This window comes from Drosophila miranda, chromosome 4 (assembly GCF_003369915.1).
Source record: "Drosophila miranda strain MSH22 chromosome 4, D.miranda_PacBio2.1, whole genome shotgun sequence".
NCBI lineage: Eukaryota > Metazoa > Arthropoda > Insecta > Diptera > Drosophilidae > Drosophila > Drosophila miranda.
Window position 1 is genome coordinate 21761624 of NC_046677.1, and position 26088 is coordinate 21787711.

Genomic DNA, 26088 nt, shown 5'->3' on the forward strand with positions numbered 1-26088 from the left:
GACAAATCTAAATCCCTAATAATGATAGCCCCAGGTACAGGTCCCATCTGGGGACTCCATTCATTCATTGTTCTGTTCGGTTCGGAGCGGTTTTGGGCTCACATGCTGTGCTCTTAATATAATAATCATAATAAATCCTTAATAATTTCCGAAAGCATCAAAGAGCGGCGACAAGGCAGACGACCGACGACAGATTGGTATTTAATGGTCGGGGCCCGAGGAGAGGAGACCCAGGACCGGCTTAATGAACTCGGTTGACAAATTTCTTGCGATCCTTGCTGATCCTCCGCACAAAACACATTTCATTAGGTTGCACAAACAACGTTTCATCCGTCATGCGTCATCCGCTCCACGTCTTGGCTTTTGTTCAACAAATTGCGGTTGATTGCACACGATCCGAGATTGAGTCCCCAGATCTTAGATCGTAGCTCGTAGATCGTCCAACCCCGAGGCACTTTTTAGCCAACTTTCCACGAGTGCGTGCTCGGGGCAACAGTAGCCATCGATGAGGGCTGCCTTTGTTTGAGGGACAATTTGTCAACACTGAGGCTGAGAAGTTTCCCGGCTAGAGAGCAAATCAAATTCTCAGATCACAGATCTCTTACGGCGGTACGGCGGAAAAACTGTTTCATCGCACCAGCTGTTCGGCCCCCGGTCCTTGGTCCCCTCTCTTTATTGATATTTAATTTATGTTCTATTTGAGAGCATTGACGACACAAATTACATATTGACACGCTGATGGTTTTTTAATATCCACACAAACACACACACACAAAGCATACACCTACACACAGATACGTCAGCTGGCTCTGGCCTGAAACAATAAAAATGAATTTCATTTAATGAATTTATACATTTAATTTATTGGCTCTCGGCTTTTTATCAAATTTTTGATAAAGAGCAACAGAGGGAGGTATACTGTCCGTCACGGACATTGGCTGCTCCCGAGCTCCGGACACTCTCCATTGCACACAGCCGACAGGGGCATCGGTGGCATCGGAGGCACCGGAGGCAGAGGCGCTCCCCTTCCGCGGACCTTAACAGATGCGGTCATGTTGGTTAACAAACATTTTATTGGCAGTTCAATTTCGATTTTTAATTAAAGCGTGAAATATTTTTGACGTCATTCATAGAGGGCACTGCTCAAACGAGGAGGCCGCGATCCATGAATTCTTGGGTAATCGGGAGGCTATGAATCTTCGGGAATGAGCAAGAGTTTTTGGGTTTGGGTTCCGGGAATGATATTTCCTTTGGGAGAGAGCATTCTAGTGTAGATATTTATGCTGGAAAAAGGAATAAAGGAAATAATAAGTAAGGGATTAATAAGGCATGAAAGCGTCTACTTTTTTTATAAGAGATCTAAATATATTTCTGTAAAATCCATCTATCTATCAATCTATCAGATAAACCTAGTTATGCCCGTTCTACATATTCCCCCCTTTTGGTTTAGTTTCGACGTCTTGGCCGTCGCAAATCCAATTAGCCTTCGGCAAAAAAGTTCTAGAAATACTGGGCTTTTATTTGATATTTTCCAGCACAAAAGCGTTAATTACCAGACATGGTAGAGAGGGCGGAGGGGCAGAGGGGCGGAGGGAGAGCAAACAATATCGATAACGAATGAAAATTCAACTCAGTTCGGGGCCACAACGGAATCATCTGTATGGCTTCCCCATGGGTGGAGCCCCCCTCCCCTCCCATATAAATGCTTGCTTATGTATATATCATATATACATATGTATATATGGTGTATGTATATATGGTATCGTGTGTGTGTGTGTAAATGATCCCCACATTTGTGTGACTATTTTTCCACGCCTTGAATTTAATTCGAATTGCGACTGAAAAGGAAACAACAAAAGCAACAACAACAACAAAATAGTTACTAAATTGAAACGAGACAAAGGAAATGGAAATGGAAAAACAAAAAGCATCGATACAAATGCGATTAAATTACAAGCCTTAACTATTCTTATTGCATTGGGGGCTAGGGCTTGGGCTTGGGGTTTGGGGGTGGTGGAGCTACCACATACAATATGTAAAGGTAATGCAGGTGGAGGGTCTGGTGGGGCTGGGGGAACACCCTATAATTCACATTAATACCCACATAGAACACGAAAAATACTCAAAGTCTGCAGAAAAAGCAAAAAAGAAACAAAACAAAAAAAGTTCAAATAGGAAAATTAAAAATCGATAACATTAAATTGAAAGAGCAGCAGGCAGGGTGGAGGGGGGGCATGCCACACACACACACGTAGGGCAAAGGAGGAAAAACAAAAAAAAAGTAAGAACTTAAGCGAATTAAATTGGATTTGATGGAAAAGCTGCAACCGAACATGCGACAAATGCGACACACAAATGCACCAAGGGATATTCGTAAGTGCGATATGGCATAGGGATATCTCTGCAAATGCAAATTTACAGCTACTACAGATACACTCGCACTCGCACTCGTACTCGTCCATGATGAATGCAGGGACATGAGTAATTTACAGATACACCGAGTGACGGCAATTGATGGAGTTCTTCATAATTGGTCTGCCATTAGGGGTGGGATTCAGTCCTACCAAAGGCTAAGAGCCACACTTCTTTGGTGCACGATTTTCTTAGGTAGAGGTCCGCTTGGATCATCCTGGTGGGCAGGTCGACTGGGTGTATTCTGGCCGGTATCTAGGTCTCGCAAGACGGGTACCTTCTGAGCTTGCAAATATGACTCTTCGCCTTAAGGTCCTTGGCAATTTCCCGGTTAGGGATATACCACTCGAGATTTTCTTAGGCCAGCTTTTGAGCTAATGTACCATATTATCTTTGGATTCCCTAGGCCTTGCTGTTCCATCTCTCATTAGGTTCTTTTTATCCAGAAGTTTGTCGGTGCTGCTCGATGGCAAGCCATGGGATGATGAGACCGACTTGAAGGAGATGGAGAACAATGTTCGCACCATCTAAATGTAGGAACTGCTGTGGGACGCATCCAAATTGGTTCCCCATAGCCGTATGGCATCCAAAAGCTGCAGATCATGTGCTTCATTGAGGATGAGAAGGTGTCCATCGACCTTCTGCAGTAGAAGATTGAGGAGTTCGTCGATGGCAGCTGCTTTTAACAAGATCTAAACTGAGTTTCTTACTATTTTGAACATACATTATATGTATGTCGGACATGCCTTTTTTTTCCTTCCGGCTGGTAGACCTCAAAGAAAGGCATCAGAAAGTATACAAATCGGAGCTTCAATGGTGATATGTTCTTCCTATGGGCTTACTTGCGCGCCGCGCGTCATGCGGCAGCCCACCTCGGTCGGTTGGGCGGTAGAAGGGCTGGGTTTGGCCTTCTGCTGGTGTCACACGGGCCACTGGATGGTGCAGTAATTGCATCGCCACCTGAAAGATGCAGTCATTGCATATCAATGTCCAAATAGTGATACATAGGTTCCTCCTATGGGCTGGCATATATAGTTATATATTTCATATTTCCTAGTCCCTGAGATCAAGGCAAACCCTCAGCCGGGCAATCCTCGCTCAAGCCCAATCCTGACTGTATAAAATGCCAGAAATTGTAGAAGAAAATCCAAAAAAATAGACGCATCTTTTGCGTACTGTACCCAACCAAAATTAGACATAAAACTGTCTAAGGATACATACGAGTGTCCCTGTTGATATAGGGAACAATACAGATGCCACTCGATAAACATTTGCTCGTTTACATAACTGGGGGCCGCGCATCAATTTAATGCTGACATTTTGGGCCGCCACAAAAGGGAAATGGAAATGCATTAAAAATTGATTTACGCCGGCTATTTACGCTCATAAATTTGTAGCTATTTAGCGGTTCTCCAAAACAACCAACAAATTGTCAACACTCGACGGTGGCAGGGGCAGGGGCACGGGGCACGGGGCAGGGGCAGGGCCCAAAAAGAGAACCGAGAAAAAAACTGAAATATTACACTCGAATATTAAAAAACAGAAAAGACTGGAAGGTAGGCGGAATGGGTGCACTGAGAGAAAGGAATGTGTGAGATTCAATTTGGAAATGGGATCAACGTTTCATATATTTTTATTCTATTTTATATTTTATTATATATTTTTATATTTTTTATAATAATATAAAAATATTTAAAATTATATATAATCAAATTAATATTTTTTATAATAACATGAAAATATTTAAAATTTTATATAATATTTAAATATATAAAATATAAAAATAATATAATATATTTATATATTTTATAACGCTATAATAAACAATTTATTTTGTAATAATATCTTGGCTATAAGGAAATTTCAAAGCCCCAAGAAAAAGGGAATTTTAAAATTATTTAATTTAAATATTATCCTTAAAAATCCACAATAATATCTGGTTTAAGGAGATAACCCCTATACCCCCTATATGTATCTTCAATGGCTCACTGGCTACTTATTTTTCTCAGTGTAGAGCGGGCTGCAGGGCCTTTCGACAGGCGACAACCGCTTGAGGAGACGAAACCAAATGAAGCGCAGCGGAAGCCACGCCAAAACGAGAATGAGAACGAGAGCAAAACACAAGAAAACATAAATGAAAATGAAAACAAAGGGAAAACGAAAAACAAAAAAAAAACATAAAACATAAAAATAGAATTGACAATGCGTTGACAGTTGGCCTGGTGTTGGTTTTTGTTGCTGGAACGGAAAGAAGGGCGGAGGTGGGGGTAGCCCTGCCACGGGGGGGATGGAAGAGGAGACGGGAAGCGCCCGCAGGAAGAAGTCCTACGACTTTTCTCCCTTGGAACGGTGGCAGTTTGAAGGAGTAGCCAGCTATCGGATCTATGGGGAATAAAGACCACTTTGGAGGTCTTATAGGAGGTCATCAATGGATAGGATAGGATGGGATCATTCCTAGAACAAGTCTTCAATAAAGAATCTTGTAGTACTGTGTCTTTCGATGCCATCTTCCACCATCTCCCTGCCATATTTGTATCTTAAGTACTTTTAAGATACATATTCCCCTTAAGCTCCCCAAAAACTGTCCTCTGACCCCGCCTCTGGCCGCCCTGTATCTCAAAGATTGCAATTTTGTAGCCACATTTCACTGGTTCTCCGTTGTTTATGGCCATTTTCGATATAAAAACTGATGTCCTGTCCGGCACAAATATCCTTGAGGGGTTGGATGGATGGATTTCGATGAAAAACCGAAACAAACAAAAGTAATTTTTGAATGAAAAGCAATAAATTTGCGAACATTTATTGGTTTTTCGGCTGGCTGTCATGTGCCAACAACAACCGAAGGGGCATTCCTTGCATCATTTAGCCCCGTCTTTATGATTCACACAGATACAGAGATACAGATCCACCCACAGATGGACAGATACATAGTTGACTCCTTCGACAATTGGGGGATGCTGAATGGGACAATTTTAAGGGGCACTTGAGCGGGCTTCCGTCGTGTCGGTCGGGCCTCGTCATTAGCCTCGAGGCAGAGGCCGAGGCCGAGGCAGAGGCAGAGGCGTCGTCCTCCTCCTCCTCCTCCTCGGTGGCGCGTGCCAGGGTTCAATGGGTCCCAGGACCCGCACCATAGAAGTGCAGCAACAAAAGACCGAAATACTTCCGTTTGACAGTTGCAGGGAACACTTTCGAATAATAACAATAACAATAAACCCGATCCGGGACACGGACCTAGACCTGGACGACAATGGACAATGGTCAATGGAGGTGGTGCCCTGTGGTGGCCCAGGTCTAATGAAAGGGGGGTGTGGCCGTCGACTGACCAGAGGTCAGGCAGTTTAAATTCTGTCATGTTCGCATTTGGTGACAACTCTCTCTCTCTCCCGCAGGAAGGGGCTGGCCTCTTCCCCTCTCCCCCTTGACCGTGGCTCAAAAATTGAAATATTACACATTTCATTCGAAAGCGACGCTTTGTCAGCAGAGCAATAACTGTGTACTGTGAAATCAATATCGAGTCGACCTTTTGCCACTCTGACAGATGACCCGTACGCCAGTGTGTCCTTTCAGGACATTAAGCCAGGCCAAGCTGCAGCCAATTTCCAGCGAAAATTAATGTCCCATCTATGGCGCATCAATGAGTGGGTCCTGTCACATCCGAACCCAATAAATGTGATCCTAATGATGCCACAGCTTAGAGGCTGAGAGCACCAGAGTCAGAGTCCCACATGATATCATTTCGAGGCATAATCGTGGCATCATAAGTGATTTAAAAATATCTCAATTGTTGGGGAGAATCTAATAACTCAATAAGGAAGAGCTCTGATACAAATATGCCACATATTTACTTGCCATGAACAGCCTGTGTTGTGAAGACCTTTTACAATAGAAAGAACAATATATTCTGTTCTGTTGCAACTTTCTTATAAGCCACACGTGGTATTCTTTCCCCCTCTATCATAATCCCCAACAAAATGGTTGGACTTGAGGTCATTCTTTGCTGGGATGTGCCCCAGTTTTATTATTATAGAGCTTATTCCTAGTTTTTACTCTGCTGCACTTCACTCTTACACTTATCCCAGCGTAGGTCAATAGTTGCTCTCTGATCTGCCAAGATCTTCAGGGTTCCATCATAGTATATCCCATTTCACGTTCGATATATAGTTCTCCTTAAAGATAACGTCTACCAAGCGATATGAAGTTATTTAAAAGGGTCTAAAACTATTCAATACCAAGGGACAAGCCCCCTAGCTTGTGCGCCTACCCCCGGCTCACTCGCTTTGCTATAGGACGACGAGGAGGCTGTACTTCTGGTAACAACTAAGTTCCTTTTCCGCTCATCATTAATCCAAGGCCTCTTTTCGCCTTCCTTCTTTGTTTTGCCTTCTACAATCTCCTCCTAAATCCAATAATCATTCTAGTTCCATTCAAACCAAGCTGTTAGCTATACTTTACCAGGCAGACCCCCCCATCCATCGTCCAGTACCCAAGATCCATGCACCTCCCACTATGTGATGCGATCGAGGGCGATTTATTCGGGCGATTAAGCGAAAGGCATTTCATATTTTAGCCAATTAGGGGAACGATCGGCAACAAGCAGCACTAATTGGCAGACATTTAACACTCCCCCATAGCCCCAGTGTTGGGGCCATAAAACGATTTCCAAATGAAAATTGGAGGCACTCAAACGCTCAGACGGCTACCGAAGATGGAGGGATGTGGAGCCCATCATCATCATCATCATCGGAGGCTTGGGGCAGAGAGGGGGTACAGAAGGGGTACAGAAGGGCTACATAAGGTGCTGCAGTTCCCCCACGCGCCGTGCCGTGCCGATGATTAATTGCCTCGAAAATGTTTGTTTTCATAAACAATTTTTTTAATAGGCCCTCGAATGTCGGATCCGTTCGTTTCGGATCGGCTGGGATCGTATAGGGGGACGGTGGGGGGACGAGTGGGCGGGGTCAAAGAGTTAAATCGTTTCGAGTGTTGTCGCTGTCGGATCTTAATGCAGATGACTCCGATGACTCCCATGACTCGGGCGTCTATTTTGGGGTCCTCCCTCCACCCCTGACAGATGCACTCGTGTGGGGAATGTAAAAAGAGTTGATAAATCAAAATGTTTCTCGGGGCATTAGGACGGGCATCTGACAAATCGCCTCGCCGAGGCCCGGCCTCAATGCCGAAGGTGCTAATTGAGAGCAATTAGGCTGGACATTTTCATATTTCCCCCACGATCCACTGGGGCTAAAAATAGCCCGGAAAAATGCGGCAGGAAAAACACACGAGGGATTTTTGTTTTTTCAATTAAACATAAAAAATGTTTTCAACAGGTGACAAAACAATTTTATGGCCCAAAACCGCACGAATGCCATAAAACGGGATTAGGCCTTGGGGGAGGATGTGGAGCCAGTCGGAGCCGGGCGTGTGATGCCTTGTTTTGAGTGGGAAAAACATCAAATATTTTATGGATTTTAAATTGCTGCTAAAAAGCAAAGCAGCTCATAAATCTACAGGGCTCTTGAGATACTTTTTTTTGTCAGGGCAGGTATCAATCCCTGCCAAGGACACATCCCTACTTAGCCTCAATGGCATTATGAATATGAAGCCGTAATATGTTTATGAACCTCATAACGAGGCAGTTTATGAGGTCATCGGGCATTGTCTTGGGCTCCTTTGTAGGTCAGCCTTTGGGCTTTGTTTCCAGCGACAGCAAAACACATAAATAATATCGATAGGGAACAGGTTTTGCCACAGCAGATACAGATACAGATACACAGCTGTGCGGCCTGCGGAGTGCTGTACAGGTGGAAGGTGCTCTGAGGTAGAGATCCATTTCCACCATTAAATGTGCATTTTATAACAAATATATTTATTGGTACACTCGCATTAAGTAGTACCCAAACCATTAAACAATATTTATAAACAAATATTAATTCCATAAATCAGAGAGCCAGCCACCTAATTGACTAATTCAATAAATTCCCATAACTGCTTTTAAACGCCATTAATAAGTGGGCTGTTTATTGGCCATAAAACATGTATCTAATGGCTCCTGCTGTATGTTTGAATGTTTCTTCTTCTGTGGGAAAACTGAAAGATACAAATCTCCAACTGGTTTTGCATTTATAATATTCATATTCCCCAAAGCCCAAAAACGTGGAAAAAGTCAATCAAGTCGGGGGTTTCCCAGCGATTTGAAAATATCTACGACTTCCCCACTGAAAGCCAAAGCAAAGCCAACTCCACCCCAAACTAAAATCCTACTAACTCCTCTTTTCTATGAGATCTAGTCCTCCTTGACTTTTGTTTTTTGTAAAAACTCGTCAATGCCCCAAAATAAAACTGGGAAATTTTCATTCCGATTTAGGCAGTCGTTCAGACAACATCTCGGTAGAAAAAAAAAAGCAAAAAGTAAATTTTACTTCCAAATTTTCCCGAAACAAACAATTTTTTTCCAGTTTTTCCAAAAAAATAAATTTTCAAAATTTGTTAATTTTATTTTGCGGTAAAACAAAATTCGATATGGAGAACGGAAACTATAATGGGCCCGAATTCAGCTGGGAGTACAGCCACGGTGGGGCAGGACACGGCCAAAGGGGCATGTCCAACTATTCGCAGGTGAGTCCTGGCCGCCTCCAGCCCTGAGCCGAAGGTTTGACCTCTCTTTGCAGAACCATGGGGGCCGCCAGTGGCTGCACTCCAACCAGAACCAGAACAGCTACCAGCAGCCGGGCATGTCCGGACAGGGACAGGGCCAGGGCCAATTTGGATCGCCGCCGGATCTTTTTGCCGACTTCAACAACTCGATGATGTCCAAATACGGGAACTACGGTCCCTCGGGTGGGAGTTTCTCCCCAGCGGGTGGCCAGTAAGTGCAGATCCTGCCTGTAATCCTCCATTGAGTAACAGTCTATGCCTCTCTAGTGGTTCCATGATGCACGGCGGAGGTCACGGCATGGGCAGCGACATGGGCAACGGCATGGGTGGCGGCAGGCATGTGGCCCCCAGGATGCGAGGTGGCTACTCCGGTCGCGGCGGCGGCGGCTCTGGCCGAGCCAATGGTGAGTCTTGTGGCCCGATCTTGGCATCCTAAATGAGTCCCTTCTCTTCCCCGGGCAGGTCTGGGCGAGCCCAGCACGGCACGGGGCCAAAACAACGGCACTAGCTGGTTCTAAGTTCCATTTCCGCTCCAAAATCCCTTCAAAAAGTTTTGGCATATTGAAATTTGGCTTAAAAACAAAACGTACCGTATAGATCGAAATAAAGAGACTTCAAATATATCAAAATATTATTCACATTATTGACCGTTTAATTGTGATCGATATTCAAAGGCAGGCGGGGGTCGAGGGCTGACCTTTGCCGGGTGCCTGGTGCCGTGACCTCTGTCAGCACGCAAATCAGTGCTGGGGTGGCGCAGGGGAGGGACTGGGCTGGGGTGAGCGCATAAATTACATAAGCAATGCATTTTGTATGTATAAATTATGATGATACTATTAGTTAGCATGTCATTTGGGAACGGGCCTATAAATTACAGCCAGAGAACAACTGCACGGCCCTCCGCCACCGCCTCCGCCTCCCGCCGATCACGTGCCCCTGCCACTCTCTGGTGCTGGTGATGTGCATCCGTTTTTTTCCCCCTGTTTTTGGGGGAGTTTTTATTAATAAATTTACATACACTTATGTACAGCGAATGGCCCCAAAACGCGCGTGTGTAATGATCTGTCGCCCCGGATCAGGGCACTGGATTAATGGTAAACCGAAGACATTTTTCATCGAACATTCGGATGCATTTTTCTGCTGTTTTTTGTGTGTTTTTTGTTTGGGGGTGGAGTGGGGTGGAGCGGAGAGCCCCAAAGTTCAGTCAACTATTCCCTGGTTATGAGAGCATTCGTTGCGCTCCAGATATATTCGGGAACACTAGGCTGCGCAGATCCATGGGCCCTGGGCCCCGGGCCCCGGGTGGTATGCCAGTCACGTCTTGGGGCAAGAATAGAGCCAGCACTTTCGTGTTTTCATTTTAATTCAGTTTTATTTCTTTCTTTATAGAATATACACTCGTAGCATTAAGTTAGTCCGTGACAAAGGGGTCACAAAATAAATTAAAACAATTGAAATTTACATTAACATTTCTCGAGCCGAGCAGAGACGAGCCGAGGTCTTTACACCTCTTTTGTCTCAGCGGGGGGTCGGGGCGGGGCACTGACCAAAGTTGGGCATTTCGGAAAGAATAGGAGCTTTGGCACGGCATAGGACAAAGGAATAAAGGTGCTTGGAAGGTGCTGAAAGTGGGAATAAAACAGGAATACAAGAAATTTGACAAGTTTCCCATGGGTATATTGATTGTATCCACTATGATCCCATGATGATCCGCCTTCGGATCGCCTAAGGCCAATAAAAAGAAGCCAAGAAGCAATGCCATACAATATATGGTATAAGGAGGCACATAAGATGATAATTTAAGAGATCCAAGCTCTCTAGAAGACATAAGAAGGACACATCCTAGGACCCATGGAAAGCGGTGGCTCCGAAAAGATCCTTTAAATGAACAAAAGTTCTACCCAAACGAGGAATGCTATTCATCTTTCGGAAATTGGCAAGGGCTATCAAGGGATCCTATCAAGGGATATTCAAAGCCCAAGGCTTCCCTGACTATATTGTACCCCAGAACCTCCCCAAAATACTACTTCTCCCCTCTCTCCTGTGTCCCTGCCCGTCCAGTAGTGGGGCATTTCTTGTTGTTTGTCGAATTCGTCTATTTTTTATTTCTGTTTCAGTTTCTCCTCGTTTTTTTCCATGCACTTATTTAATTGTGTTTTTATATTTATTATGTGCTTTCCTCGAGTCGCCTTTTAATGTGCCACATTTACGTAAAAATGTATTTTTAATTTATTTTCTAGACCGCTTTTGTCGCTTTTGTCGCTTTATCGAGCTCATCGGCTTCGAGTTGGGGTTTAATTTGGGGATCCCGGGGCGGGGGCTCCTAAGCACGCACCACTTTTTGGTGGTTTCTGAATTCAAATTGAGTTTTTATTTTCGGGGTTTTAGTTGTAGTTGCTTTTATGGCCCCCGGCTTTGGCTTTGGCTTTAGTGCCGTGTAATGAAGGGTTTATGGGAAGGCTCTGCCAAGTAATGGCGAGTACGTCCGTCCTAAAAAACCTTTTCTTTTAGATAGTTTGATGAGGTAATCAATCTACAAGCAATGATTTCTTACAGATATCACAATAGAAAGGGGGAAAATGGGGTAGAGCTGTCTCCCAAGCGATGTTTTATCGATTTTCCATTACAAAAACAAGCCTAAGATGGCTTTAGATCAACAAAGTTTATCCATAAGATTGTTATTCAAGGAAAGAACATCGTATTCTTAAAGAAATTCGATTAAAAATCACTTTTTGATTTTTCCACCCAAAAACACCGCCAGACATGTGTGAAAATTCAGATAAATTCTAAAATAGGAATTATAGGGAATTTAAGACAATATATCACACCTTCTTCCACTGCCAACTCCCATAGGGCTTTGGATACTTCATTAAGGAAGGCCTTTGGGGTGTCTATAAGGTGGCTCGGAAAAAACCCATTGCTGAGGAGATCCCTCTCAATCTTCGTGAAGGCTATTTGCCAGGAAATCCTTGTTCTTTGTTCAAGGTTTTACTTTCAAAAAATCCCTCTAAAACGACAACTAGAACTGCCATTTCGGCACTCCCCCGCTTCAAACGATGGCAGGGGAATGTAAATTGTTTTACGGCCGTCTGGAAACAATGCCAAATTGCAGAGATTGAAATGATATATCTGCATATCTGTTAGAAGTTAACCGTGTGTTTCGGTAGCTCGTATTTCGTGGCGGAAACTAGTTGCTGAAAAACTCGTCGCTGGCATCGGCATCGTCGGTGGTCGGCCATAAAATCAACACTTTGGTTAGCAAAACAAACCGTTTAATGCAAAAGCAAACAAGAGTCGACAACAACTAGCCGGCCACACACCTGGCCAACGGCTGGGGCAGGGGGCTATGCCAGTGGCAGTGGCAGTGGCAGTGGCAAATAAAAAACGAGCCACTGGCACCCGCCGTGGTGTTGATAAGGGCGTGGTGGTGCCAGTGGATTTTTTGCACAATTTGTTCAACATTTTTGTTGAAAAACCACAAAAATCAATTGACAATTCAAGTGCTTCCGGCATGCCCCTCTCTCTCCATCCCTTCCACCTTCCATATGTCCCTCTGTTTCGATTCAATTAATATGCAGAAAACTTTTTAGTGACATTTCTATTGAGCGTAATTGAATCATAGAATCCTCCCGCCTCTCGTGGGAGCCATTTTTCATGTTTCGTGTGTGGAATTTCAGCAGCAATCCAATCGAAACTATCCAGCCGTGGGCCGTGTCAACTCTGAAATACTGCCGCCAGTTGACAACTCTATTCGCTGTCCGCCCGCTGCGTTGGCTGCATTTATCACGCGACGCCGTCGGGTGCCGCTGGCGGTGGCGGTGCCTAGCCCAAAACCCGAATCCAAACCCTAACCCAGATACCAGCGGGTGGTGCCCGGTTGCCCAGTGTCCGGCAGGGAAGCGATTAACCTTCGCGTGGAGTGGTGTCAGTTTAAAGTTGCCATTAACACGCCATTGTTTGGCTTTTATGGTCATTTCCCACCCCCATAGCCCATACCCCGTACCCCACACCCTTCTTCGTGGTATCCATCCCTGTTCCTATTTCTATGCTCTGGTCGAAACCCTATCCCCGCTCTAATTTCTAAGCAGTTGATTGATATGTCCAGAGTCCAGCTTTTGGGAAATAAGAGACAGTTTCCTGTAGGGCGGGGGAGTAATCTCTGATGGTCTTATTGAAAGATATTTGAGATGTTTTGGATATCTTGATCTCTCGGGGTTAGTTTTCTCGCTCTAAAAGGTGTAAATCTCGGGGTAGACTCTTTCGAGATTACTATTTGGCAATGTCGGGGTCACCAATCAGCGTCGGAATGCCCTATATTCGAGCTGTCGGGGTCACCAAGCAAACGTTTCAGTACTCCATTCTTGGAGTAGGAATTGGCGATGTCGGGGTCACCAATCAGCGTGGCTGTGCTTCATCTTCAAGCTGTCGGGGCCACCAAGCAAACGTCTCAGTACTCCATCCTTAGAGTATGAATTATATGCTAAATTGGCAATGTCGGGGTCACCAATCAGCGTCGGAGTGCCCCATCTTCGAGCTGTTGGGGTCACCAAGTCTCAGTACTCCCTCTTTGGAGTAGAAATCAGATGCAAAGTTGGCGAAATCGGGGTCAACAATCAAAGCCGCTGTGCTCCATCTTCAAGCTGTCGGGGTCACCAATCAAAGCCGCAGTACTCCCTCTTTGGAGTAGGAATTAGATACAAAGTCAGACACTACCTCCTCTCCCTACACCACCTCTTGGCTTCCCCTCCTCCACCTCCAATGAAACCCTTACTTTTGACTGACCAAATCAAATCGATGGAGAACGAAAGGCAACATTCTTTGATGACCATAAAATGCACTCGAGCGTGGGGTGGCGGGGGCACAAAAGTAATCACGAAATTGTTGCCATCATTCAGGGCCAGCTGCCTGCGAGACCAGACATCGATTTTATTTGTCTTTTCACCCGAATCGATCGGGAAAAAAAGGGAGCAATAGCAATGCCAACAATTGCGCTAATTTCGAATTAAATTTTTAATCTCAACCGAACGGACAATTGCAGTCTGTCCAGCCATCCATCTATCCACCCACATGTGCGGCTCCTTCCGGGCTTCGCGTTCACCCTTAGTGCGGGTCATCCATCCGCTGACCGCTGGTCATCATCAGTCCACACCCTCGCTCCGTTCGAACAAAGACAAACGTCAAAATTAACGAAGGATTTGGCGATTTAACGCTCAAAAACCCAGCACAAGATGAAATGCGATCAAAACTCACACAAAATTAAATTCCTGGCCCAAAGAGAGAGAGGGGGAGGGGGTTAGCCGAGAGAAAGGCGAGTCGAGGTCGAGTCGTAAGCGGATTTGGAACGCCCACAACAATTTGTAACGGCCCAGACAATGCCCAGTGCCCTGAGTGCGCGATTCCTATGATTTCTGTATGGCTCGAGTCCCTTCTGTTGGCACCTCGCTCGAGGCACCACAGCAGGCGGCCAGCCGGTCGGCGAAGGGTTCAGACACGCGCCACACTCGAATCTTTTTCCCAATTTTCGCTTTTGTTGGCCACTTTTATTGGTGGCGGCTTTGACGCCAGTCAGCCAGCCAGCCAGCCAGCCAGGTGCACCTACTGGCCTGGCCACTGAATGGACTAGACTGGACCATGACTGCCCCCTGACCTGGGGTAGGGACAACGCCCTGGTGTGGGCACAATTCTTTATTGTCTCGCTTTTAGTGTGTCCTTTCATTGGGATTTCCTTTAATTGCTGTTGATTGAGTTCCAGGCCGAGCCTCTATTGTTTGTGATTTGGTTTTCGATGTGTGAAACACTCTATAAGGAATGTGCTCCTTGATTTATTCCTCTAGATTACTTCCTTTCGTATTACTCTTAAATCCCGCTGTAATATTCGCAATATTCCATCCCTTTCATATTCAATTTTCCCCACACTCTGCCACGCTCTGCCCTGCCACAATCGAATCCATCCAATAACTCATTCGATTTGAATGGGGAGATCGGGTCTAGGGGGGGCGGCAACCCTTTGGCCGTAAAGCAGAGAACTGCATAAAAATGTCAGGCAATCTCATAAACAGGACATAAAACCGAAAGTAACCAGACAGGCGGCAGGGGGCGGCAGGGGGCGGCAGGCAGGGTCATACCACAGCATAAATCGTGCCACCTCAGTGGGGATTGCGCTGCGGCTGCTCGAATATCTTATTTCATAAGCAAATAAGATATAAAGTAAACTCGAGAATGAACCCTCTCGCACATCCGTGAAGACAAAGTTTACGCAGATTTTGCCGCAGAGAAGCCAAGCGAAAACCCGCCTCAAACCCATCAAAATTCTGGCCACAGAACACCGCGGACTTCTCACGTACGCGCCCCCTAAGGCCCCCAGGGGGATTCCGCCAGCGAAAGGGTTGCGACCGCACCTTGGAGGAGGGGTGGTTGGGGTGTTGGGGTGCTGGGGGGGTCTGTGCGGGGGTGGTGTTCATGTTGACAAAAGCTTTTGACTTTGCGCCGAAACTTTGACCAGAAATATTCAGCCCCAGCGACAGCACTCGACGGTTGGCGGCTTATTGGGGGTTTGTTTTTCAGGCCCGAAAGTTAATAAACTTGTCAGAAGCTCGGGGCACCCCGTTTTGGATCTCTTTTGCACCTTGCCGACTGGTCGACTGGCCGACTACTAATCGATTTCCTTTGACCAGCGGCCGTCACCTGCTGAAGGGAAACAAAGGATTACAGGGGCCCTGTGATCGTGATCCTGGCGGTGCATCTGCCTGGTCTCTGGGGCAGGGGCAGGGCCCGGGGGCCGGGGGCAGGGGCAGAGTCTCCGCATAAAATTCAAATAAATTTCCAGCTCGTTCGCTGGCATTGTGCGAGTTCCATTTTTCATGATCAATGGGGGTGAGAGCCAGCATTATCTTGCCCATTCACGTTCCGTCGACGTCGGCTGCTAGCCAGCCGGCTTCCTCTTCTGCCAAACCCTTTCCCAGTCCACGGCGGGCGATTCACAATTTTATTTTCGTTTTATTACACGAAACAAAGACAAATTACATAAAATATGTTCACTAGGAAAGCGAGTACGAGTGCGAGTATCTGGTGGATGTGTCGGCCCACACCTTGAGACGCTTGGGCTGCGGCTGTGGCTGCGACTGCGACTGCGTTTTTTATGTAAATTGCGCCGCCGAATGCCCATTAACCAAAAGACTCGAACAGCCACAGAGTCAGAGATAGAGTCAGAGCCAGAGCCAGAGAGAGAGAGGCCCTCCACCAGAGACAGAGTCGAGTTCATCGCGCCTGAAATTGCTAAAGGAAGTTGTTACTTTGTAATTAAAATTTGAGATTGATTAACTTATTGTTCGTGTGAGTTTTACAACCCGAAACTATTACCGACACTTTGATGGTTTGATTTTGGCCCGAAGCCGGAGCCGGAGCCGGAGCCCTGCTCCTCCCTGGGCCTTCGCCTTTTGTTCGGTTTGTGCTATTTTTATGGTTACACAAAAGTTGCTTGAACTCTGTTTTAATGAGTCCAGAAATCCCGCTCTGGCTTCCACTAGGCATTGCTTTTAATTGAGCGCAATTAATCCCCCGACGTTTTAATTTGAATTTAGAATTTGATTTGCTTTCGCGGCACAATTCATTCTAGCTCTTTGACACCGGCAAACGGTTCGCAAATTGCAATGGTTTCTTCCTTCTCCTTCTTCTTTTTTTTTTGATGTTTTTGGAATGTTTTCAGGTGGCAAAGAAAGAGGCTTAAGAGGGGCATATAGGAAATGGAACCAGTAAGACACAACGTTGCCGAAAAGACTCCATTAAAATATATTTAAAGCTAAGATTAAGCGGCCTATAGCTATAGCAGGAATAAAATACAAATAAAATAAAATATTTAATTTCTCAAACTTTGGGCCAAAAACCAGGTTGAAACGGACTCATATTCAGGACACAAATTACCAGACAAGGGCTACCAGAATATAGCCCAAAAACTGAGGATTGGAACTCTCTTCATTTAAACAGATTGAAGATAAATTCCTTGGTCTTGACCAAAAAAACTTTCAGTGAAATATCCAAAGGCCTAAGCCTATAAATCGAGCTCAAAATCCCCTAGTTTAACCTGCCAAAACCCCACAAAGACTACAAAAAACCATAATAAAATCTATTTCCATCAAATATGATTGATAAAAATCAACCAGAAACCGCCTCAAAAGCCCTTCAATGAAATCCTACACCACCTATTTGGCCAGTTATTGAAGGCCATAAAACCACTTAACCTAAAAGCCTCCTCGACCGCCACCTCAACCCCTGCCAGTGGCCCGGGAAGCGTGCATAAATCGCACAATTTATAATTCATATGGAATCATTTTTATTCCCAAAAAAATGCTGCCAAAAAAACTCAAATGGAATCAAATGGAATGCCATTGAAAGGGGGTCGTGGGGAGGGGAGGGGAGGCGTCACGTACATCGCATATTATGGCAAATAAATGTGCTCAAGGAAACCAGCGAACCAGCCCCCGCCCCTCCCCACTGGCTGGTGGGGGATGCGGGGGGGATTATTGCGAAAAAGTTTAAAAATTGATTTTCATCTCTGGCCGGCTCTGGGCGCAGCATAAAAGGATATTTCCCCTTCATGTGGCCTCCATTTCGATTGGAATTGGAATTGATTTTTCTACGTAAACATAAATAAAATATGAACTCGGTTCGAGTCCAGCCAAACCAGCCAGGACGAAGGGCTTTGGGCTGTGCAAATATTTTCCGAGCAGCAGCGTCTCCTTTGAGCTGCAGCAAGGTGTCCCGTCCCGTCAGCCGCCCCCGAGGAGCATTGCTCATCAGCAGTCCGGTCCAGAGCTGGTCAAATAAAGCCGTTAGTAAGTATTTCATAAGTCGCCCCACCCCGGCAGAGGAGTGCGCCCCAGAGGATGGGTGCACCAGATAAGTAAGCAATAAGCCCCGAGCTGATGGACAGCGCAACTTTCCTCCCGAACGCCAGAGAGAATTCATTGGCACACGTCCGCCTAACACAAACAAGGACATGAGCTCGATTCGTGACTGAAAAGTTTCCTTTCCTGCTGGCCAGCGCCGGAGCCAGCGCCGGAGCCGGAGCCATAGCCATCGCCTGAGCTCTTCAGAGGTATAGATTCCGGGGCTCTTGGCCTCGTACTTTTCGTATTTTATTTCCATCATTTTTATTTTGTACGTATATTTCTTTTTATTTTTCCTCTTCGAGCAAATGTCCGAAACTTTGGCACTCGCTCGCTCTGGCGAATGTTTCAGATAAAAATTTGTTATTTATGGCTTAAGGTTTTAAACTGAAGAGTTTTGCTCAATTTGTTGCCACGAACGAACCCTAAAATGTTGAAGGCGGTTTTAAGAGTCGTGGAATACGGCCAGAGAAGTTTTCGTTGGCTCAAAGGAAGGTGGCAGCAGGAAGCGTCTGAAGCGGAGCGGCTAAGCCGAAGGAGTGAAGCGCGTGAGCCGGGGGTCGGTGCACCAGCGAGGCGAATGGGTAGGGGCTTGCTTCGGATCCGAAAAGGTATCTATGGTCGGAGAATGAAGGATATTGAGGGACTAATGTGCATTGCAGCAGGAAGGGACTGCAGTAGAGCACATAAGCCGAAGGAGTGAAGCGCGTGAGCCGGGGGTAGGCACACCAGAGAGGCCAATGGGTAGAGCCCTGCTTCGGCTCCCAAAAATGTCTGCCTGTGGAACAATTCTGGTCCTTCCTTGCGATTCATGTCATAAATATATGTACCTCCCCGGATTCCGCCTTTCCCATAGCTTATGAGCCCCACTGTGGCTCCATTTAGCACCGGCCTCCCATTGGTCATCCAATATATTTTGATATATCATAGAAACAAGGAACAAAAAGACGAATTTTATTTCACATTCTGCTTCATTTGATTGCCGACTGATTGGTGGATGTCTGCTTCATTGTTGCCACCGCTGGTGGAGCGGTTCAGGGGGGGTTGTGGAGGGGACATGTAATGCTCGAAACCGACTATAAAATGCTTTCTTATAATTGCTTTTCGATTGCACTTGCACTATTGAAAAATGCTTCAGCTCTTTTTCAAGTTTTATTATAATTGAAATTCCCGCGCGGCGATTAATGCCAACGAAAATAATTCAAATAAATTAAAATGCAATTAAATAAATCGAACGGCTCGCCGCGATTCGATTCGATTCGAGACGAAATGAGACGAGACGAGGCATCGAATCGAATGGGATCGAAATGGGGATCGGGAGAGGAGAGTGAGAGAGGAGAGAGGTGAGGAGAGGAGAGTGCGAGGAGTCCGCACAAAATTGTAGACGTGCAATATTTTGTATGTGCTGATTAAAAAACATTCCTTGGATATTGGCCAAAATATGCAGCGGTTCGAGGCATTTCATTTGCATTTACAATGAGAGAATTCTCCTTCTGTTTTTTCTGTTTTATTTGTATCTGTATCTGTATCTGCGGCGGAATCATCGATTCGGATTGATGGCCTGCTCGACAGTTGTGTTCTTGTTTCATTTCATTCTGTTGCATTTTTACTTTATTTTTAATTGTAATGACAGCTCATTGGTTTTCTTTGAACACTGCCAGAGGCTGCCCGCCCGTCCGCCCGGCGGACAGTCGACCGATGCGGCAATTAAGAGATAAAAATATAATTATTGCAATTGCAATTGCACCAAAGGCCCAAGAAGACCAAGTGCTGCCTCGTCTGCTCGTCTTTCAGCAGCTCAGAATCCCAATCCCAATCGCAATCGAAGGGATTTCGTAGCGTCTCTGGCGGATGCATTCGACATTCCTCGATGATTAAACAGGCAAATTTCTGGCCGCATAAATCACTTAAAAAATGTGCAGCCACAGCTTTATCCTTAGACAATTGGCCCGAACAGTCTGCTGCTGTCTACTGTCTGTCTTTCTCTCTGTTTTTTTTTGTGCTCGACAATGTTGAATTTTTTTCGGTGTACCCTAGGCTTGGGGTATTATGGGCTTCGTAGCCAGATACAATTTCATCCAAGATCTGTGTGAAGAGGCAGCTTTGAACCACTTCAAGCGAGTGATGCCTCGGTTCTCTAGAGGATATCCAAAGATTCGACCCCTTTTCGGTCTTGTGTCTTATTTATAGGCCATTGCATCCCCATCCCGCTCGATTAAATGCCAAACTGCAATTATCGAGCAATTATTTCGATCAGTGAATTCTATTTTTTCTATAGATTTCCTTCTGTTCTTTGGTTCTGCTTTCAAGTTGTCATTGCGCGAGAAATATCTTTATATTTGTTTTGTTTTGTTTTTGTGTGAAACCAAATCAAACCTTGTTTCTTGTTTTATTCGATTGACATTATGCTGCAAATTTGTGTGTTATTTCGGGAAGGTTCGATGCTCATTGAACAGCAATTTCCACAGGGACGGCACGGGACTCACTTGATTGGGAATTGTTCAGTTGACAGTTCATTATTGGCATCTAAAAGTACTAAAGATATAGCAGAGAAGGCCATCATTTAGATGGTCAAAAGTTGGATTAGAAAGTGGAGCGTTAGAAGGGCTTTAAGAACAACTTTCTTTCCTTAGAAAAGCATCTCAAATGTGGTGCGTTGGGAAGGCTTTAAGAGCCTGTATCTTCCCTTAGAAAGTGCTCTTAGAAGTAGAGCGATGGAAGGGCTTTAAGAACCTCATTCTTCCCTTAGAAAGTGCTCTCAAATGTGGAGCGATGGCAGGGCCTTAAAACCCTGTATCTTTCCTTAGAAAAGGCTTTAAAATGTGGAGCGATGGGAGGGCTTTAAGACCCTGTATCTTCCCTTAGAAAAGGCTCTTAGATGTGGTGCGATGGAAGGGCCTTAAAACCCTGTATCTTCCCTTAGAAAAGGCTCTCAAATGTGGAGCGTTGGTAGAGCTTTAAGACCCTCTATCTTCCCTTAGAAAAGCCTCTCAAATGTAGAACATTGGCAGAGCTCTAAGACCCTCTATCGCCCTGTAGATTGTGCCCAACCTTTTTGGGTTTTAATGTGGAAATACAAGTGAGTTTTATTGTTGCACTCATTATGTTTTATTGGCAGGAGTGTGGGGTTAGACCTCACGAAGCCTGTGGGGAAATTAGCATAAGCCTGGGCCTTTAGCCCGTGGTCTGGGGTCTGGGGTCTGGGGATAGTGCGTGAGTGCCTGGGATAGAGGCATTTAGCAACTACTAAGTTGCCATCGACTCGACTCGACTCGTGTGTGCCTCTGTTACATATGTATATATTTTAATTCGGTTTCTTTATTTCATTTTAGTTGGCAATAATCAGCGGCGTCGCGGCATGCATAATAATGGAACGGCACTCACCGTACCCCATACACCATGCACCATTCGACTGCCATCCCCACTTGGCCCCACATAGTCCCGCCATAATTCTAATGTCGACCCAGACATGCCGCAGTCACACGTTCAAATTACCCCAATTTCGTGCGGGCTTCGGCAGCGGCAGCGACAGCGACAGCGACAGCGACAGCAAATATGTAAAAAAGTGTTCATAAATGAAATGTGAGGGACGGAAGGCACCAGAGGGCATGGTGGGGGCATGGGAATGGGCAAGTGAATGGAAATGGTGGCACTTACTGGGCCGATTAGCTACTCGAATTCGCGCACACGTACCGGCCATAAAAGGCGTCTCTAGCCAGCTCTCCAATCTCCTCGATCTGCTATCAAAATTTTGACGAAAATCGACCAGACCGGACTGGATCACTGGCTCGTATCTTGGCTAAAAGATCGTGTGAAAATCGTCTTTGAAGCTTCGACAATTGCATCAAAGTTCCCACAGTTCCTGCCTTAACTTTGACTTTCTTTTGTAAAACTGAAACCGAAACTGAAATTGAAACTCCGTTGGAGTTTGTGCAATTTCCGCTCGGCAAGATCTAATTGCCGTCGCTCGATTCGTCATGGAAGGGAGAGAGAGACACTGACGCATGTAAATCATCGCGAGGAGAACATAAAAATCGCTTGTTTTTTAAAAGGGCCGAAGGTTGATGGCTTCTGCGGTGGCAGCAGGGCTCCAGGAGTGCCCCATGGATCTATCGGTTCCCCTGGCAGGCCTTCGGAAGGAATTCTTTTGGGTCTTCGGTCCCCTTGAAGGTCCACTCCATCCCTGGCCAGTGCAGCCCCCATTTGATAACTCATAACTAGGCGTAACTGCTGACACCCTCGTAAAACAGACCCGGGCCCTTGGGATCGCAGCGAAACTAAAGCTTTAGTGGGTGGTTATTGCGGCATTGAAGAGGGCCAGAGGAGCCAAGCCATTGTCAGTAGTCTTCATTACCGCTGCAGCGAGCTGCGAATGGTGCATCGAATGGGGAGAGTGAAAGAGCCCACAGAGACCCAGCCCCAGCCCATGTCCAGGCGGGCACTAAAACTGCCCAACCGAATGGGCGCTGGGAAGGCAATTAACCGATTTTTAAATATGTTTGGACGCCTTTATGACTGGCCAGGGCCCAGGGCACAGGGCCCAGGGCCAGGCTGTCTTCAGAACTCCTCACTTCACGAGCGCTGTAAATGCGATTTATTTCGATTATGGAAAGTTGCTGATTTGGAACTAATTACCGGGGCCCCGGGCCCTGGCTCTGGCGAGAAGCGACAAATGTAGGAGATTGCTTGGACGGTGGGTTGCGAAACTATAAGACTAGTGGCTTACAGGAAGAAAAGAAGGGCCATACCCAAGATATCTTCCAAGCGACAGGGATCCCAAGTCCAAAGGGAGGACGGCAGTGATCCACAGGTAAGAGGGAAATACTCTCCGTCTGAGTACCATCTTTCGAGGCCTCTCTCTCTCGTTACTTTTGTACCGCACTGTACAGGGAAATGGTTATGGATGTGCACCGTTTAGGCTCCACTCCGGCATTGGGGCACACAGCATGGTCTTGGGCGTTCTGTAAGAGCTTTTACATGTTTTTTATGCGAGTGGGTACCGACATCATAACGCGTTTGCCTGCAACACATGGCTCGACACTAAATGACTGGCATATGGACTTCAAGAGACACAAACAACTGTTTGAACATGTGTATCTACCCGTATCTACTCCATGAGGAAATTGAAGAAAAAATATTAAATGGAAAACAAATTATGGAAAAGGCAAAAAAGAAAGAGGTATTTATGTAAAATTATCATTATACTATTAAGGGTATCAAAGGGGATTTGATTTTGATTTGGAGTCACTTATTTCGTTGCCTCACGGCTGAAAGTATTGGTAATATTCTTTTAAATATAAACCCGAATAAATGCTATAAAAATTCTTATAAATTCCCCTGCTATTCAGGGCCATTAACCAGGTTAACCAGAAAACAGTTTTCCATCCTCACTGCCTCGTAATTCAGGAAAACCCGGTCAGAGCACGGCTGCGCCTTGGCTTTTCCTTTGCCAATTAGATATTGAAATTATTACAGAGCACTTGGCATTCATATTCATGCATTTCGCATTCGCGTTCGCATTCGAACTCGAATTGTCGTCGAGAATTGTCATAACTCTCGATGTTGCCGCATAACTCACCGCCGATCGACGGGGGGGGGAGCTCAAGGGGGGAGTGTCAAGGTGTCCGCATGACTTTGTCTCTGTGCCTGGCCAATTTATGGTCAACAACAAATGGTAGAGGCCCCGCCATGCGACTAAAAGATACCTGCTTCGCCCCTTCTTTGGGCATTTCCTGCGGTCCGACGGGAGTCCAGCATACCCCGAGACTCTCCCCAGTCGAGGGTACGACCACAAGCTGCATCGATGGCTGCTCGATAAACGGTTACAACTTTGCCAGCGACTGCGACTGCGACTGCAGGCTGAGGTTGCATCGAGCCGGGCAAAGAGCGACAAGTTATGAATATAAAATATGCATAAATATGCAATGCAAACGGGCAGCGAGTGCAGGCAGCGGGCACGAATAAAGCATGTCACAGTAATAGCAGAATATAATAAACTAAATTATTAAACAAATGCAAAATGCAAATGCCGCCGCCGCCGCCCCCTACCCCCTCCCTACCCCCTTCCCCTTTCTTATCAGTGATCAAAGACTAGAAGTAAACGCTGTAAAAGCTCCCGACACACACACACACACACTCGCACACACACCACAGCACAGCCCACACGAACATTTTGCTGCTGCTGTCATGCGATATGCGGGGCCTCTCGTTTCGAGTTCGATCATTCGCTCAGCCTCGGACGAAAGGTATGTTGTGGCGGGGAAACAGGTTTGCCTGCCCACCCCACCTTACTTGCAATATGCCTTGCCTTGATTCGCAGCTTAATTTGTTTGTTCTACAAATCGTCGATGCTGGCGCGGCGATAGGCCTCATACCAGCACCACATACCATACATATGGGAGTGCTGGCTTCAATCTATTTCTCTCCCACTCCCTCTTGAAATATTACGAAGGTGGAGCCCTATGCAGGGCCGCCCAATGGTCTGTGCTCCCTGGTGTAAGATTTTCATTCGTCAAATTTTATTGGGAGCCGAGAAATGGGCATTTATCTGTGATCTGTGACAGAGGGACTTTTATGAAATAATCATCTGTCCAATAAAAAAGACTTTTATGAAATAAAAATCTGTCTAATAAAAACTAAAAAATATATAAATATTTAATATAAAAATAAAAATAAATATGTAATATAAATATCGTATATCTATAAATATAAAAATAAAAATGTGTTTTAAAATGTTTTAAATGCAAAAAAAATAATAACTAAATAATAATGTCAATTGGTTAAAATTTGTTAAGTTTAAAATGCCATATTATTGACTTTTAATATTTAGATCTAAATTAATATTTTTTTTATTATTTTAATTGATTGATTTAATTAATTTAATTTCTAATTTTAATTTTAATATTAATTTTTACTCAATAATCTATTGTTGATTTAATACATTTTAATTTATAATTTTAATTTTAATATTAATTTGTATTATAATGGGTACTTCATAATTTATTGTTGTTTTAATTAATTTAATTTTAATATATTTTTTTTTATTATAATTTGTACTCAATCATGATTTAAAAAATTCATTAAAAGAAAAATGAACCTTCGTTTCTGCCATTGCAACGCTTGCACTGCTTATGCATGCAGTAAACTGCTTGCATGTCATTACACAGCCTTCGAGCAGGCAGTGCACTGCTTTTTCGAGCATTTTATATACGTATATTCATACATATTCATTCATTCTCCTCCTCGAATAAAATTAGTCGCTGCTGGAGGCTGTTCCTGGACCGGGACCTGGAACCTGGAGCTGGACCCCAACGTAAATCATATTTGAAATGTCGCATCTTTAATTCGAAGGCGGAATTCCATTGACGAATTGCTTCGTCTGCTTCGTGGCCCTTCCCCTGCCCCTTCCTCTGATTCTGCCTCATTTTTTTGTGCATTTGGAAATTGCTTTGGTGGCGCCTACTTAACGTCCGTCCAACTCTCGGCCCTCTCTCTTTTTTTTTTTTGAGCCGTTCGTGCACATTCCGCTGAATTCCGCGGCCAAATTGATGGCGCCAAAATTCAAGAAGCTCTGTTCTGGTCGGAACGGAGACGAGACGGGGCCCCAGTCCGCCTGGGAACGGCCAACGGCCCAACAGCAAACGTCATTCGCATAGCCATACCCATACGGATAGCCGTAATATGCGTTTCATGGCTGTACGAACAGTCATCGAAAAATATCATAATAAATCCATAGAAAGCCACCAATAGTTCGAACTTTGATTACAGACTTACAGCTGTGAACCGCACTGTGCTCGAGCATGAAGGAGTGGAGCATTTGTCCCATAAATGTCATTTGGCCAAGAGTCTTTCACGTCGACGCTTAGATGTCGGCTCCCGCGAGGCCTTGAGCCTCGGCCTTAAATTATTCTACGCACAGTCGCGGCCATAATATGAATTTTGAATACAATTATTGCAAAAATGTCTCTCTCTCTCTCTCGCAGAAAAAAAAGAAAACTCTGCATAGTCGGTCAGTGGGTACGGCTGAGGCCTTTCGATCTCCGTTATTTGCGTGCCGATCGGGCGATTCATTAATAAAAATTATGTCAAAATAATCACGCCACCAGCCGGGGACCGTGGACCGGGGACCGTGGACCAC

General features: G+C 45.2%; 3 protein-coding genes across 3 annotated transcripts in view; 1 reads left to right on the forward strand and 2 right to left on the reverse strand.

Annotated features, from left to right (window-relative positions):
- Window positions 1–26088, reverse strand: part of LOC108161866 (homeotic protein spalt-major) — a 90704-nt gene that overhangs the window by 25594 nt on the left and 39022 nt on the right. The gene's annotated exons all lie outside the window — the stretch shown is intronic.
- The window catches only part of LOC108161282 (protein argonaute-2-like), a 69694-nt gene continuing 44661 nt past the window's right edge, over window positions 1056–26088 (reverse strand). Inside the window, exon 6 of the mRNA XM_017295502.2 lies at window positions 1056–1283. The gene's annotated coding sequence lies outside the window, so the exon portion shown is untranslated. The remainder of the gene's footprint in view (window positions 1284–26088) is intronic.
- Window positions 8764–9700, forward strand: LOC108161872 (glycine-rich cell wall structural protein 1.8). The gene is made up of 4 exons (XM_017296264.2): window positions 8764–9027; window positions 9081–9277; window positions 9334–9470; window positions 9529–9700. The coding sequence occupies exons 1-4, from the start codon at window positions 8932–8934 to the stop codon at window positions 9582–9584; spliced, it is 486 nt and encodes a 161-aa protein (XP_017151753.1). The 5' UTR covers window positions 8764–8931; the 3' UTR covers window positions 9585–9700.

What these genes read in the sequence shown, in the direction of transcription:
- LOC108161872 (XM_017296264.2), top strand. Translation starts at nt 8,932, where the DNA reads ATGGAGAACGGAAACTATAATGGGCCCGAATTCAGCTGGGAGTACAGC. An exon ending in TTCTCCCCAGCGGGTGGCCA is followed by an intron (nt 9,278 to 9,333) that starts GTAAGTGCAGAT and finishes ATGCCTCTCTAG; the next exon opens with TGGTTCCATGATGCACGGCG. An exon ending in CGGCTCTGGCCGAGCCAATG is followed by an intron (nt 9,471 to 9,528) that starts GTGAGTCTTGTG and finishes TTCCCCGGGCAG; the next exon opens with GTCTGGGCGAGCCCAGCACG.